This window comes from Rhea pennata, chromosome 2 (genome assembly GCF_028389875.1).
Source record: "Rhea pennata isolate bPtePen1 chromosome 2, bPtePen1.pri, whole genome shotgun sequence".
NCBI lineage: Eukaryota > Metazoa > Chordata > Aves > Rheiformes > Rheidae > Rhea > Rhea pennata.
This window is the reverse complement of record NC_084664.1, coordinates 37,711,896-37,727,186: the sequence shown is the minus strand read 5'-3', so window position 1 is coordinate 37,727,186 and position 15,291 is coordinate 37,711,896. Positions and strand designations below refer to the sequence as shown.

Here is a 15,291-nt window from a genome sequence, read left to right as displayed (position 1 = left end):
CTACCCTCAGAGCCCTTTTCCCATCTTGTGTGCTCTTTTTGGAATGTATTCTGCCAGTCATGCCCTGTTTCACTATAAACATTCTCTGTTCTTGTGATTCATGGCTACTACTCTTTTCCAGAATAAGTTAATTGAGTGAAGGCACATATTTCCCTCTCTGCCTTTTAAATTTCCTAGTAAAGATTTTTTTTTTTTTTTTTTTTTTTTTTGTCTTACTTCTGAGCGGGACTTTCATACCCTTTGAAAGCTGCTTTGAAAGGTCTTCCTTTCATTTGAGGAACAGCAGCCTGTTGAAGCAGCATGTGCTTGTTGAAACTGCCAACTTTTAGTTATAAAGTATCAGAAATGACTAAGAAGAGAGTTCCGTAAAGATGTTTATAATTGTGATTCACCTATTCTGACTATGCCTCTCTTTCCACTGTACTCTGGGTAGTAGTAGACTGCCTTTTTTAGGCTTAAATTCTCAACAAGAAGGAAAGACAATAGCTTTTGCTCCTATCTCTTGAACACTACTATGTTGTTCAATATAGATGGAAGATTACTTAAGTAGCCAAAACAGAGGCATTCATGTTCAGGGTATTGTTTGGTGCAGTGGTGACTTCTTCTAAGACATGGTTCCTTATTTTCTGGAAAGACTTTTGCTATTATCCCTTTCATCTTAGTATGTGATATATCATGTAGTTTGTGAATTGTTTGAGTTGTGGGCTTCTTTTCTGAGAAGTACAAAACACGCTTTTGTCATTCAAGAAAAAAACTGTATTCAGAGAAGAGCTAGGTACAATCCTGAAGCAGAGAAGGGCCACAATGAAAACATCTAAGAGTAGCTCAGTAATGCACTCATTAAACAGTAACATAACTTCAGGTTACTCTTCAGATATCAGATGTGGTAGAAGTGGAAGTGGATTTCTAAAACCCAGAGAATTCCGATTTTAGGTGTTCAGGACAGAAAACTTTATCAGACACCTCCTAAAATCTCTTCAGTCTTGAGATCTGAGCTTGAAACCTAGAATTTAGACAGCTTAGTATGAAAACTGCTCCAAAGTTTTTTTGTTAAAAAAATGTAGCATTACCCCTTACCATCTTTATATCAGAGGGTTGCAGACCAGAAGTCCCATCATTCATTTACAGCAGTCTTTGAATCCTAGAAGAGCTAGACTGAGATCATACTGTTCTTGAGTCTTGTCAGGGAAGCATTTGAGTTATATTTCAAATGACAGAATTTCATTTAGATCAACTGCAAAATAGATTTAAATAACTAGGTGTTTTCACTGTGAGTGTCTTTTTTAAAAAAAAAAAAAAAAAAAAAAAAACACTTTGGCAACTATCTCTCAAAAGATAGTCTTTTTCCACCATTCTAGGCTGAAAAAGAGTGGTTAGAGTAGTCAATACAGCGAAACATCTGGAAGATGTCAGTTCCAAAGAGGAAGAGAGAACCTTTCCAAAAAGATCAGCAAAAGGCAAATTTCAGTCAGAACTGTTTTGCACTGCTTTACTCAAGAAATCTCCAGTACTCCCCCCCCCAAAAAAAAAAAAAAAAAAGATACAAAATGATTCATAACTTGAAACTAAAGCTAAGCTTTATATTCTTTTTTTCTTTAAAGTTCCAATTTATAGGATGGAAAGAAAAAAGCTTTCCTGCACTTTGGAGTCAAGAGTCCTTGTCCATTTAATTATTACAATGTTTCTGATATTTCAACCATCTTGGAGCTGGGGGTCTCATTATTAAAGTGAACGGACTTGCTTTGTGAAATTCTACCTGTGGTAGCAGTCTTCAGAATTTTCAGAGATTGCTTCTGTGATTTCCTCTTCAGAGAGAAAAATAGATCAGTACTATAAAAATCAACCCCCTTTGCAAGTTTGAACTAAGATGATTTTGCCATTTGACTATTGCATGACATGAATTTTGTTGAATATTTTGTTGAATAAAATGGACAACATAGCAACAGATTTCACAAAGATTTATAAGAGGGTAGGAATATGTCATGGAGTACATTACTGTAAGTTAGGTTAGCATAACTGTTCCTAGATTTTTCAGGTCATGAGTCTTTCAATAGAATTGCTACACATGAAGCAGATGAAGAATATTTTGGGTTCTGTGGCATCTGATATGTATGTTTTTCCCATCTTCCTAAATCTTCAAGTCATTCAAGGGTAATAGGAAGAGTAACTGTAATTCTGATTTGTATCAGAATGACCTTTATAGAGCTGATTTACAGATCGAAGTGACATTTAGAGAGTGGAGTAAGATTGTGAATTTTCTTGTGTTAATTCAAATCCAGATGCACAGAGAGTAAAGACCTGTCTTGTAAGTCATCCCTGAGGAGCTGAAGGTTCTCTCAGCAGTACTACAGTCTCTTAGATCTTCTGTATCAAAGATTTGTTACAAGAGAAAAAAAAACTGCAATTGTATATACAGTCCTGGGTGGACAGCAAATCTAGGCACTTCCTAGTGACACTTGAGAGGTTCTTCTGTGACTTTCTTGAAATATGATATTCAAAAACTGGGTGCTCTTCTCTAGCAAGGCCTTATAAAGGCAAACCTGAATGCAGGGATTACTTTCATACCTAGATAATAGGTTTGTTTACATATCCAGACTCATCTTAGTTTTTCTTTCTCCAGTTGCCACTGTCTCTGGTTCAACTTAGGATTCAAGACATCCTCCAGCCTTAACTTTGTGCAGCATGTGTGTAGTCAATTATTTCTAGCCAACTATAGCTAGCTATAGTATGTGGTACTTGCCTTTATTGAATTGTGTCCTGTTTATTTCAGATTATAGCTCTAGTTGGCTGAGAACTCTTGAAGGACAGATTTCAAATTCTTCTTGGTGAGCTCACCTCTTTTTTGACCCAAACTTAGTGTCTGAGGATGCACTAGAAGTACTCTCTGTGTTCTTTTATCTTCAGTCATTAAAGAAAATTTGGATTTGTAGCAAACCCAGGATAGTCCCCTAAGGAATCCTTTAAAACATTCTTCCAATTAGACTGTGAATCATTCATATTCACAAAGTGGTTTATGCCTAACATCTTTCCATTAATCACATGGTCACATTAGAGTAAATGTGCATACACTAAGCAGCCTCATTTTTGTTGATGTTTTCCGACTTCATTTTGAACCTGTTTTAGAACTCAGGGTATCCTCTCATCCAACCAGGGAAATTATGCTGTTAAAACATATGTGAAATGCTTAAGTGAATAGCTAGGGGAATCTTATTTTTGGAGAGGAAAACAGAGAGGAAAAAAAAGTTTGAGTCTTGCTTACAGGTTGTATAGTGATCTGGAATCTTAAAATTCCGCAGATCCTGAAGGAGGTTGTCTGCCTTACAGAGCTGTGTTTGTCTGAATAAACATTCTGTTGCTTTTTTAAAAATGAAAAATTATACAAGGCTCCCTTCTTTCTGGATTGGAATTTTAAGGCTAGCATATTGCATTTGTTGGCAATAGACTTCTCTTTACAATGGAAGCCAAATAACCTATAATATGTGCATAGCTATTTATATCATTGTTCTTTCTTCCCCAACTTTTTTTCTGTCCCTTCTTTCTCTCTGCCCTCTTCCTCCCTCTTCCCCCACCCCAGGATCTTGGCTTGGCCCAGATTTCTGCCACCAACACAAAGACACCAATCCCTTTGGGATCCCAGGCACATCAGATCTACAGGATGATGTGTGCAAAAGGCTATGCCCTGAAAGACTTCTCAGCTGTGTTCCAGTTTTTACGCGAGGAGGAAGCCTTGTGAGCTGCCCTTCAGCAATGGACATGATAACAAAACACATTTTTTGTTTTTATCCTTACAGCTCATTTGAGAAGTATATGGATTTAATCAAATATGGTGCATTGTAATCGCCTACAGACTAGTCATATTTGGTTGTCTAGATCACAGAAAACTCCAGTATTTTTTCATCAGTTCTTGAAAAAGCAAGTCAGGGGAAAGGGTTGTTTGGCAACTAGCCAGACAGGGATTTCATTTTTTTAAAGAACCATCAAAAGTTTTGTCACTAAAGGCAATAAATAAAGTAAATATTTTTTTATTAAATACTTGATTGGTTGCATATAAAATAACTGACATTATGGCTACAAACTTAATCTTGAACAGTAAGAAAAGATATATAATGATTTCATGATATATATAGTGGCTGATTAAATTAAAAGTGAAGTCTTTACGGAAAAAGGGAAAATCTATCCAATGAAGAAACACAGAAGAGATAAAGATGAAGAGATTTTTTTTTTCCTTGGACCTGTTAGCTTTGGGTTGATCAATAGTGATTTTTTTTCTGGGATTCATGTTGCAGAGTTAAGTTTATAGGCATACGTAAGTAAGTGGAATGCTGTTACAGCATGTTTAACTGATAGACTTAGTTAAAATAACATAATATGTGTGTTTGTCTTATAAAGCTCCATTATTATATTTTCCTAACCCAAGTTTATATTTTCTTTCTGTATTCTGTCACACATTTTCAAAACTCAAGAATGGCACCTACGAGAAGTTCTAACAGAGATTTGCTTTAGATAATTATTGCAGTGTTATAAACCTAAGGAAATCCCATTATTTTGAAAAGAAATAAAATTCTATACTGATAAATACTTGCTATACAATTATCTGCTTTTTGTTTTGGTGCATTCTTGTAAACACGCAATTCAATACAAGCTTCTACTATTTTTTTAATTTGCTTGATTTTCTACAGATTGTCTTGCAAAAGCAAGGTCTTGAAGAGCTTTTATTGTGAAATGAATAAGGTAATATATTTGCATATGCATTTTGTTAACCAGATGGTCACCAACTCCTTGAACTCACGAGTGTACAGGTGCACACTTAGTTTTATGAAGATAAGTACTCCCATTGATTGCACTGGAACAACTGTTATTCACACTTATTTGCGGAATCTGGGGCTTAACTGTCAATTAGGTATTATATGTTCCTATTTTTTGGAATTTTGATTGTATGATAGTACTTTTTACATATGCACATTCAGATAGCAACATTGTGTGCTTGAATTAGCTTAAGAAGTATGTGAATAGTCTTCTGAGAACTTGGACATTAGCTTTTAAAGTATTAGTAACATAACAGTCATTAAACAATACTAGTTGATCAGTTCTTTTCAGTCTATTCTGAAAACTGTATAAATCTTTAGGTTATTCAGGGATTTGGGGATCGTTAATGTAGAGTATAGGACTACTGGGAGCAAACTTACTTTTTAAAAGTTGTTCACCTTTGATAAAACTACCAGTTCTACAGGATTGTATTCATTCTTTGAAATTAGATAAAAAGCTGTAATAAATACTACTAAAGTTGCAAAGGCAACCACTCCAGTGCTAGAAAACACAGAAATGTGGAACCATTATTAGAGATACATGATTCAACCTTGAATTGCATGATCACATACTCTTTTTCCTATGGAACTCCTATTCTCATATAATACAAAGGGTGGACCTAGTCTCATAATGCATTTGGAGCCATGGAGTGAAGGATGTTTTTGCCTATAGGACCCTTGCTGGTTTGGACGTTGTATAGTGAATGAGGTGAGGAATAGCAGGAGAGGCCTGCTTAAGTTATGTGCTCTGTATTTGACTTAGAAAGATGGTTGACACTACCAGGACTGCTAAAAGGTGATTCCTTCTAGTGTCTAGTTCAGCCTGGAGAGCAGTTAAGAGCAGTCACTATGACTGTGTTTGCCTGTAACCCTAGGCTTGCAGAAAGCTTTATCATTTGCTTTTGGAAAATGTGCACACACATAAATGCTGGGGGCCAGGAGGAAAGGAAGCATGCTTAGTGAGGGAAACTGTCTGAAGATTTTTAGCTTCTAAAGTCATAAAGTTTTGGTTAAGCATGTGGAGAGTTTGTTGCCTTTATTTTTCTCCCAAAGGTTTGTAGTTTAGGCAAATTTGAACAGACTTTCCTGGGGAAACATAAGGCTCATTTCTTCTCCTCTGCTACTTCTGATCAAATTTTAAGTACCTACTCCAAAGCGTAGGGGTTCTCAAGCTGTAGGAAAGGCTGCCAGATTTAATTTTGGCAAACCAGCAAAATGTTCTCTGGGCTCCTTCTTGGAGGAGGATTTTGGCTTAAATTAAAAACAAAAAAACAACAACAACAACAAAATCAGCTTGAGGGCAGACAGCCAGCATGTAGAATTTTAGACCAAGTAGTTAGTTTGACAAAGTTAGAAACAACTCTTTAAAAAGTCTTATTACGGAAAGTATCTTGAAACCTTTAATAACCTCCAATACCTGAATACAATTCATATTAGAATACACATTTTTTCCTAATTCTCTAGGAAATATTGTGTGACTTGATACATATCGTGGCGGTGGTATTTATGTTAGTTTCATCTATTCTGCATATGCATATGTATGTAATATATCTTTTGCTCAGCCTGGGGTATACTTCCTGTCTATGGAAATTAAACAAGCACTAAAACTATTGTCACCACTGGAAACAGGTGTTGAAAACAGTAATCTGTTGAGCTGAACAGAAAGATTGTAAAATTGGTTGAATTTCCATCCTAATGACCTCCCAGTATATACCCAGAAATCAGGTGCAACAAATTAACTGCATATTTTGTAAATGTCCCTAAGGGAAACTTGAGGTAACTTCTTTTTAAATTAATTTGAATGTTAAACTAGCCCTCCCATCATGCTTACTTTGGAAACTCACCTATATCGTGTACATTTATTGACTAACAGGAAAACATTGACAACTAATAAAAGTAGTGATGGTTTAAAAAAATCTTAAGCAGGCTTTTCTCATTTATGATTCAGTATAACCTGTCTTAAGCAACTATTTTTGGTGGTCGTTTAACAGAGGAGGCCTTCTATTAAAACTGCTGAGTACTATATTGCTTTAACTTTATTTATGGCTCTTACAAGGAAGAGGAGGCATTCTGACCAGGTAAAAGTATTATATGTGGTATTCTGGCTCTATTTTAATCAATGGGAATTTTGCCATCAACTGCAGTACTGCCGAGATGAGATTTCTTAGTGTTTTTTTTTTTTTTTTTTTTTTTTGAATGATCATGTGGTTCCAGGACACACGTGGCCAAGATACGCAGTTCCTGCATAGTTCAAGTGCATCTCTCAGGCAGGGATTCTGCCACATTACTGGCATCAGGACAGTGATTGTGAGAGGAAGGGACCTAGCAGGAGCTGCTGAAATTGATATTGCTGCTCTCTATCCCAACCTTGTCCCACAATGGTTGATAGAGCTGCTGGAGGAGACAGAATAGCTGCTGTCATTTCCTGCTTGGGAACAGAGCTACATATTTTCATCTGTCTAAATCTTACAGCTCTTGCTCAAGTCAAGATTTTATTAAATGGTTTATGGAGCATGAAGACTGGGTCTGCTCCTGGAGCAAGCAAAGGGGGGCTACTGTTAAACGAGGGCTACTGTTATTGTACAATAGTTGTCTTTCTGTGTTTTTAGTCCACCATCTTGATTTGAAAGACCAAAACTATCCAGAAACAGCTCTGAGGCTTGATTGGTAGTGATACCCGTTGCTTTTGATTTGTCTTCATACCTTCAACATTGTCTTCTGTTCCCCCATGTAAGAAGTAGATGTAATTTAACTTTACTCAAGAAAACTTGAGAATATTGCCTATCTTTGCAACACGAGGCTCTCTAATAAGTTTTGGAAACTTTGCTGCAATTTAGAAACTTCTGTTACGTTTTCTTGGTGCATTGAAACAACATGTGGAGCAAGGGTCCTCTCCAGTGTTTCTGATTTATGATCTGACCCTCTTAAAGTCAGGGGAGGCCTTTCCATTCACTTCATTATCAAGTTCATTAGAACTCTTACTGTAAACTATGCAAAACTGAAAAGTAATGGGACCAGCTTAGTTAAGGTCTGCAAATAAGAATAAACACTGCTTGTGAAAAGCTCGAACTTACAATAACAGAGACGTCTTTGCCATTCAGTGCAACAGTGTACTGGGTGTATTGTCTTTAAAGGCTGATGGTATTTTAAAGATTTGTTGCTTTCCATATATGATTTGTCACAGGCAGTCCTGCTTGGCAGTACTGCCCTACATTATTTTTTTTCCAATAAGTAATAGCAACAAATACAAAGTATTTCTTTTAGGTGAACAGAGATTGAATCTTGTTACGGTTGGTATGTTCAATAGAGGTATGGATTGGAAATGGGTAGATATATGGCAATGTGGGTTTTTTTGTTCGGTTGATCTGGGATATTTTGCACTCATCATGGACTGTGAGCACTTGGGAGAAACAGGTGGGTAGGCCTTTTCAAAGTACTAAATGTCTCTTGATGACTACTCGGTAATTAGAAGTCTGGCTCTTCTTTCTGCATTTGCACCCATCTCTTTTTTTTGACCCTCACCCTGAGTTAGGGACTTGATTTTCATTTGAAGTCAGAGATAACTCAGTCTGTTTCTTCATTTAGTTTTACTGAACCTCAATTGGTGATGACACAGTTCTGTATGTTAAGGTAAATGTTATGTCTGGAAATAATTCATATGCTAACATATGCTTTATGAAGTTAATTAATTTCAAAAAGACTTGGCACAGTGGACAAATACAACTAAAATATAACTGATAGAAAGGTAAGTTTACTTGTACCTGAAATGTCGCTACCCTGGAAAGAAATGCAAATAATATTGCAATAGAAATAAAATAATACAAAGTGTTACTGTTGTGTTCACAGAGATGGCTATTTTCTCGTTTGAGATTTATGACCAAAGTAGCTCAGATTTATGCAGGCTATTCACTTATTGCTCTAGCAGCTGTAGGGAAGCACGTGATCCAGAAAGTAACGTAAAGAATACTACTTAAAATCTCTTTGTGCACTTTGTTCTTAGTGCTTGGTCCTTGCTTTCTTCCCGGTGATTTAGAGTGTTAACTGGGCTGTTATAACTGGTTGCAGACATACCTGAGCAAGTAAGCTAGCTTGCTTGCACGTCTGCAGCTCTGTAGTCCCAGAGACATTCCTGGGAAGCTGGGTAAATACTTCGGCAGCTAGTGTGAACTGAGGGCTGTGTAGATGAGCTGTTTCCAGTACCTAAACTACCTAGTGTGTGGCTAGGAACAGTAGCCCATTTTTGCATTGCAGTCATCACACGTGTTCTTCTGTGGCTATAAAACCTGGAAGCTTTTAATGACAAATATTTAGTAGGCTGATGCATTAGATGTTGTTGCTGGATCTGTCTTATTTGGCAGACTGTGTCCTGTTATTTCTTCTTCTGTTTGCACAATGCCTAAGACAAGTCCCCTACCTGATAGTTTAATTGGTAGTTTTTAGTTTCACTCACAATCCCTCCCGGAATTCACACCATCATGTCCTGTTTCAGATCCATGCCTTCCATTATATTCCTGACATATTCTGTATATCCTTGTATATGAAACTGGTGCAGATTCAGCTAGGTATTCTCTTCAGCCCCACTCCCCTTTGCAAGCTTTAATGCAAAAGATGTCTTATGCCATGGGAGTAATGATTTCCAATGTCTTTAGGTATGTATTTTTATGTATGACAGGATTTTGCACTTTGAAAATTTGATGTATGTTACCTTTAACTGTGATACGAATTCTTGTTGGTGTTTAATAGTGTTAGGCAGGCCAGTCTGCAGTCTACAGAAAAGACTAGCTTCAGTCACTCACTTTTGATTGAACCCTGAGCTTCATTCAGATGCGTGGATTTAAGATACACTTGGACTTCTGTGCAGTCAGGTTCTTATACAACATCTCCTTTATTTGAACTGGTATATTGGAACCAAGATGTTTGTATGTATGTATACCAATATGTCAGCTGGTTTGTTATTTTTTCTACTTGTAATAAGCTTTCTGCAGAGGGTCCAGTACTAATACAAGCTCTGCTGCAGGCACTTAAACTGGGCTATTACATTTTTCTATCACTGCATTGAATTGTGTTTGTACAGAGATGTGTTTGCTGTTAATGCTCAGAAACAGCCAATGTCTGTCCCTACCAGGAGAAGGGCAGAAAAACACTGCTAAAGAAAATGAGATCAGTAGGTTGTCTGCTGTCACGGGAGCCAAATGCCAAAATGCTACTCTTCCTGAAAATCCACTGGATTTTGTCTCCACCTCCCATTGCTATGTCTTTTTTTTCCCTCTGCTTGTCCCTGGATAGGTACTGTGTTAGCTTACGTAAATGCAAAATGATTCTTGTGTTAAACAGAGGAGAACTAGGCAGAATCTTGCAATACGTGTCTTGCTAGACCTAGCAGGGAAGAGTGGTTCCTTGTTTAAACAGATAAGCGAACTGCAATCTGCTCCTGCTAGCACCATGATGAAGATGGAAACATTGAGTCCACAGTTATCTTTAGATATCACTACTAAACTCTCAGGCAGCAGAAAGCAGTTCCTGTCTCACATCACACCACTCAGCACTGAAGTCTGAGCAATAAACATCACACCAGCCTCTACAAACTCTCCCTGGGGCCACTTGTGGCTATAGTTTTGGCAGCTTTGTCTGACTTGGCCTTGGCTGCCTGGAATCTACTTCTGTGCTTCCTCCTGAAAATTCCTTTTTCAGTTTTGTGTAGGCCTTCAATGTGTGTACAAATAAGATACAAGGTCTTTCTTGCTTTCCATGTGCTCCCAATAGTGCCAGAAAGCACATAATGAATGTGTCTCCCTTGTTTCTTCCAGGCTTAATAAATAAACGGAGCTATAAACAGTAAGCCAAGAGGATGGGGATGGTAGGCATTTATGGGGTAATAGGAATTTGTTCATTGAACTCGTCGTTGTGCTACTTCATGACTGCGGTATCTCAGCTTTTGCTGAGAGCAGGAGTGATGTGTATCTCTTTCATATGAACATGAGCCAAAACTGGCTCTTTCCACAGAACTGTGGCTGTCATTTTGAAATAGACTCATTATTTACATTTACAGTAAAAATGAGAAATGGCCATTTTTGTATATTAAGTTGCAGCTGTTTTGCTTTGTTTTTTGAAATCTATTTTCCATAAATGGATGTTCTAATCTGTTTGTTAGTGTTTTATTTCTTTATCCATTTATGTAATGGACTATATGTTAAAGGTTACATGTAACATCTAAAATCACATTCAGGAATCTATGAGAACTGGTCAGTCTTGAGGTAACTCTGCCATGGTGCTGTTAATAACACATTGCAAACAAGCAAGTAGTAAGTGGAAATAATGCACTCATTTAGAAGTAATAAATCCTTTGATCTTTCTTTGAAGCAAGGGTATATGCTTAAACTACCAATTCAGGGACAACCAGATGCCCATAAAGAATGGTTCTTTGCTTTGATAGAAAATCACTGAGGCCTGCCCAGCAGCTCTGGTCTGTAAACAGATTAGTTAAGTGCTCATCAGCTCTGATTTACATAGGACAGTCTTTGAGCACAAACCCTACTTCCAACATTAACGAGCTATTTACTTACAGGAAAGCTACTGGGCTTCTTTTAGTTAGAAATCACAGCAGATAATTGCTCTGTAGGAAAGGTCAAAATTATGATTTAGAAATAAATGCATTTCTACTGACCATACGTTAATATGGAATCGGTGACTGACAGTTTGCCATGTTTACTTAAGATCTTTAATGCCATATTACAAGAGTTAGACAAAGAACTCAGATTCGGACATTTGGAAAAAGAGTTGCTTTTTTCTTCTCATTTGTAGCTTTCATCATCAGTTTGATAAAGAGCATACATGGGAGGAGACTGCAAAATAGACATCGTGTTTGGAGTGAGTAGGATCCCCGAGCTGAGTGTTCACCAAAGACTTAAACTAAGCTGTAAATTACTCATCATTTTAGAATAAAAATGAATGCCTCATGGATGCACACAGTCTTGTGTGCAGAAATTGTGTGCAGCTTGCAAATTAGGCAGTTACATCTTCTCTGTTTAAACTTTTTTTGGTGCACAGAATTACTTCCATCTAATATAAGGGGAGGTCAGTCTTTCTTAGCCACAAACACGGCAGATGGTGAGATTTACCCTAGAGTATAGAAAAGCTACAGTGCTTCAGTACCTTTTGCATTTTAAAGGACATTACTTCTGTGCTGATTTCAGCCTGGCCCATGATTTGCTATTCCTCTGAATCAAGAAAGTAGCAAAACTGCAACTTTGTCTAGTAGGGAGGCACAGACACAGCAAAAACAAACAGAAAAAAAAACCTTGAAGTATTACTGAGACTGAGAACTTTCAGAGCAAACCTGCAGCTGGAAAGATCTTGAAAATGATAGACTAGATTCTTTCTGTATTTATAATCCCACAAACTTTGGGGTGGCAGGTATACAAATAAAGGTAGGTAGGTAGGTATACATATTTTGAGACAGAATACTGGTGTCCAGTGTTAGACACAGGGAGACTGACCATGTAGTTCTACCTTAGCCTGAAAAATGTTTTGAATCTGTTTTTTTTCACTACTTATGCTTTTTCCATTTGTGTCCCTTTTTTTCTTGAAAAGCAAACAGTGTCTTTGCTTTCCATCACAGCTCTGTTGTCTTTGTGCCTGCAAAAGTAGACTGGGAGGCTGGACTGAGGAAAATACATATTCTCGTGGGTAGGCTAAATACAGCTGTAAACTCTTCCATATAAATCCCTGTTTGATTTTCATTTATTTATTTCTCAAGCCAGATGCTATATTTTCACTTAGGCTATGACAAGAACATTACCAAAATACTTCCTTAAAAAATAAAATCTGCATTATTGTAAGGACTGTATTAGTCCATCAACCTTTTGCCTTTGAAGGCTTGTGTTCAGCCCTCAGTTTTATAGTGTCAAGATTCAAATATGGGATTACTAGAGGAAATTAATTACTAATAAATGTAGAACAAAGGAACAAACCTGCAATTTCACAGCGTGTAAAACACCTTTTGGAATTCTTTGCTCTCTTCTTGGAAACCAGTGTGTCAAATTCTTGGAATTATTTTAAAGGGTTGGGTAAAATATGTAACTATCCAACAAGCTATAATGAAATATAATACTTAAGGATATAAATAGCAAGCTGAAAATTATTTTGTCTCTAGGCACTGTAGGCCATGTCTGTTCAATGTGCGTTGTAAGGCATTATAGGGCTTTCTGTTCTGAGGCTCTGGATATCGAGTATAACTGAGGGCAAAGGGCAGAACAAAGTTGCAATCCAGAGAACCAGGTTCTATGTTTCTTTACCATACCCCTGATCTCTACAGCTGTTGCCACATACCCTTTCAGCCCAGCTCCCATCAAAGGACAACAAAGGACAGCAGTGAGTTCAAGTCATGCATGGCTCCACGCATCAGTTGTCCCACACAACCAAGCAGTACCCGAACACTTGCATCTTTCTGAGCTTTCCGAAACTCTCTTCTGTCTTCAGCCACCTCTTAGGTGTCTGTGTCTGCTTGTGCTGCTTCACGTCACCTGCAAGGTGAACAAAGCAATCTCTTCAACTTAGTCTGTATAAACCTGAGCTTTTTACTGTTTTTCTTATTGCTGGTTCTCATTTCCTGCTCTCTGATCTCTTTTGCTTTTTGCCTCCAGATCATATTGTGTAAAGAGTCTCTCACTTGCCTCCTCGAACAGCCCTCCTTGAATTGGCTTTTTGACTTGAGTATCAAGTGTCTTCTCACTTCTTCAAAAACAGCTACTTCAACAGCAAGCTCTAAGGTTGTGTCTAAACTGATGATCTAGTCCAGAGCAGGAACTTGCTTTAAAAAATATTTTCTGCCCTTCCCCATTTACCACACTTCAGTTCCCAGTGCAGAACAACTGTAGAATGTGTGAATTGGGTTTCTTTCAGATGAAGCAAAGCTAAAGGATGTGCTGGTTTGTCTCATGCACTCAGACTGGCTTGTGGACATTTCAGTCCACAAGACCAGATTGCAGATAGTCCAGAGAAAATATATAGAACATAAATGTGGGCATTGGCTCCTCAATACCAACTGCTTCACTCTATAGATTTGTTCCTACTGTGCTGCAGAGCTTACAGATGTAGATATACCCTATATGTCCTTTCAAAGAAGCTGATTTTTCACTGCCATTGGAAACAAGTATTTGTCACTTTAACATTTGCGAACTACCTGTGCTGCATCAGATCAATGTTCGGTTACAAGCCTTAGCCTTCCAGCACCATAAGGCTGATTCTCTTCTTCCTGACACTGAATTGTTATCTGAGCACTTTCATGGACTTTTGTGGGGATTCTCTTAACATCCTATAAATGAGATCAGAAGTGAGATCTAGATTGAAATGTATTTTCTGTTTTGTGAAATGTCATGTCCATGACCGTATTCTGCACATTGTACAGCTCACTCTGGGAAGCATACTGATACTGGCTTAAATATAAACTAGTAGTTTTGCTAGTGTAAGGGCTATAATACTCAGCTTTGTATTCTTATGGAGATGGTCAGGTTATTATTGTGGAAATAGATAATATTAACTTGACTTAAAATATGTTCTCTATGGGGGAGTTGTTTTTATAATCCTGGATTTTAAAAGATTTCAAAATATATTTGCATTAATGAAAAATACATTTTAACAACATATTAGTTGACAACCTGCTAGTTGTAAAGAATTGCTCTGATGGTTACCTACAAAATCCTCAGTAGCCATGGTACAGATACAGGGCTTCCAACCCATTAGTCTCCCCTTTTATTTATTTTTTCTATTTTATTTGAAAGCTTCCCTTCCAAAACTCACAAAGGAAGAATATAAAACAATCTTCAACTTTTCCATTTCCTTCTCTCTCATGTAGCTGTTAACAGTAATTTACAGTTACTCAGTTACATTTAGAAGGCTGTGATCTTCCTACTTGAAGTAATAAAAATCAGTGTGTAGATGTTATTAATTTACTACATGCCATAAAGACTAACAAATTGTACTGTACTAAAAGAATATTGTGAAGTATTTACTAAAAAGCATATAAAGATACTGAAAGAAATTCTACTTCTTTCAGACTTCCTTTCCCCTATGGGAAAAATCTGTGTTAGCACTAGGCATATTCATCAATTATGCTGTAAGGCAAGAAGTGTTGTACTTCTATGAATATAGAGGAGAAAAACTGTGCACACTGGATATTTTTGATACGTGCACACATCTTTCTTGCCTTCTTTGACTTGATTTGTACCACTTGGGCACGATTCTACCTTAAGTAACTCAAGAAACCTGAATGTTTCTGGAGACAGTGGCGATATTACCCTTTATTTCATAGGGACAGGACTTTTTCTCCAGTGTAGCTAGTTGTTTCCATGCACTTCCAACTGGAGTAAGGCTCTTCAAGTTACAAAAAATATTAGGTATTTTATAAAATTATTATTTATAAAATATTAGGTATTTTATAAAAATCAAAACATGCCATCAAAATCAAATAATTTTCCAATAAATATTT

At 37.1% G+C, this 15,291-nt stretch overlaps 1 protein-coding gene across 1 annotated transcript in view; it reads left to right on the top strand.

Moving 5' to 3' along the window:
* Window positions 1-4,578, top strand: part of HIBADH (3-hydroxyisobutyrate dehydrogenase) — an 83,833-nt gene extending 79,255 nt beyond the window's left edge. The window contains exon 8 of the mRNA XM_062569254.1: window positions 3,575-4,578. Coding sequence (XP_062425238.1) covers window positions 3,575-3,733 — 159 coding nt within the window. The 3' untranslated portion in view covers window positions 3,734-4,578. The remainder of the gene's footprint in view (window positions 1-3,574) is intronic.
* Window positions 4,579-15,291: the final 10,713 nt, after the last annotated feature.